Genomic DNA, 1,114 nt, shown 5'->3' with positions numbered 1-1,114 from the left:
CAAATGATTTCCACAACGTGCAGATGGCATCAGCCGCGCCATACCTTCTGGATCCGGCGTGGCTTCAGCGTAGTCCTGCTTGATGGCGATCAGCTCCTCCATCTTCTCCTCCAGGGCCTTCACCTTCTCGTCCGCCTTCCCCAGCATCTCCCACTGGCTGTCGACCACGTACTTGATGCGGGCCAGCTTCTCCTCCGAGGACGCCGCGTTCTTCTGGCAGGAGTTCTGGCGCCCCCAGAGGGCGGCGGACATGGCGTCGATGCCGCTCTTGATGGGCTGCAGAGTGGGCGAGCGGAAGCGAGGGCGAGCGGCCCGAGCCCGCGCCGCCCGAGCCGTCGCCAGCATCGCGGCGAGGAAGAGTGCTCCTCGGAGGACTTGGCGCGCACCCCGCATGGCTGCCGCAGCGAACTGGCCGGCGGTGCGTCTGCAAGTTGGCTTCACTAAGGAACCCGAGGACGGAGACGGCCCGGCATTTGCGATGTATAATCATCAGTCTGGAGAAGCTACAGAAATGGCATAACACGTAGAATTAACTGTGATATATTTTTTACGTTGTCTGGATCATCTTCTCGGTCTTATAGCGCTAATGAAATGTAAAGCCAACAAAGAGAGTTGGCAACAACGCTCCCAAACTTGCAGGGCCCAAAGCGAGGCTCCACATTGAGCCAAGGGCCATGGCGAGAGGGGGAACTCTGCGAGCGAGTGTCTCGCTGCAGTGCGCCGCTGTCCTCGGAGTCCTTTTGCTGGTCTCATGCCCGCCCTCCGCCCTGGCCATCTCTCCGAATGACCAGGCAACCAACATCGCCGAGACCATGGCCAGGATCAGCCAAGTGATGAAGAGCAAACTCCCGCTGTGCCAGAACCAGACGACCGCGGAGGCGTCAGTGCTGACGCAGCTCAAGGCGATGGAAGAGGTTATCATCCACCAGGAGCAGATGCTGGGCAGCATTCGGTTCATGACGGACAAACTGATGGAAACGATCAACAGATATGTTGCAAGTGTTCCTCGATGAGGTGGGTGTTGCAGATTTAGTGTTCACTCGTTGCAGATGTTGCTTTTGGTTTTCCTCTTAAACCTGAACTACTACGACTAATATTTTCCTTTTAGTAATTG

General features: G+C 57.1%; 2 protein-coding genes across 2 annotated transcripts in view; one reads left to right on the top strand and one right to left on the bottom strand.

The window, feature by feature from the left end:
• LOC119587886 overlaps positions 1 to 416 on the bottom strand; it is a gene marked incomplete at its 3' end in the record, with an annotated part of 4,323 nt that extends 3,907 nt beyond the window's left edge. Inside the window, 1 exon segment of the mRNA XM_037936593.1 lies at positions 45 to 416. Coding sequence (XP_037792521.1) covers positions 45 to 393 — 349 coding nt within the window.
• Positions 417 to 635: 219 nt separating this feature from the next.
• The window catches only part of LOC119587887, a 2,153-nt gene continuing 1,674 nt past the window's right edge, over positions 636 to 1,114 (top strand). Inside the window, exon 1 of the mRNA XM_037936595.1 lies at positions 636 to 1,014. Coding sequence (XP_037792523.1) covers positions 675 to 1,013 — 339 coding nt within the window. The 5' untranslated portion in view covers positions 636 to 674 and the 3' untranslated portion in view covers position 1,014. The remainder of the gene's footprint in view (positions 1,015 to 1,114) is intronic.

The sequence above is a fragment of the Penaeus monodon genome, chromosome 23 (assembly GCF_015228065.2).
Source record: "Penaeus monodon isolate SGIC_2016 chromosome 23, NSTDA_Pmon_1, whole genome shotgun sequence".
Lineage (NCBI taxonomy): Eukaryota > Metazoa > Arthropoda > Malacostraca > Decapoda > Penaeidae > Penaeus > Penaeus monodon.
The sequence above is the reverse complement of the archived record's forward strand: the minus strand, read 5'-3'. Positions and strand labels throughout refer to the sequence as shown.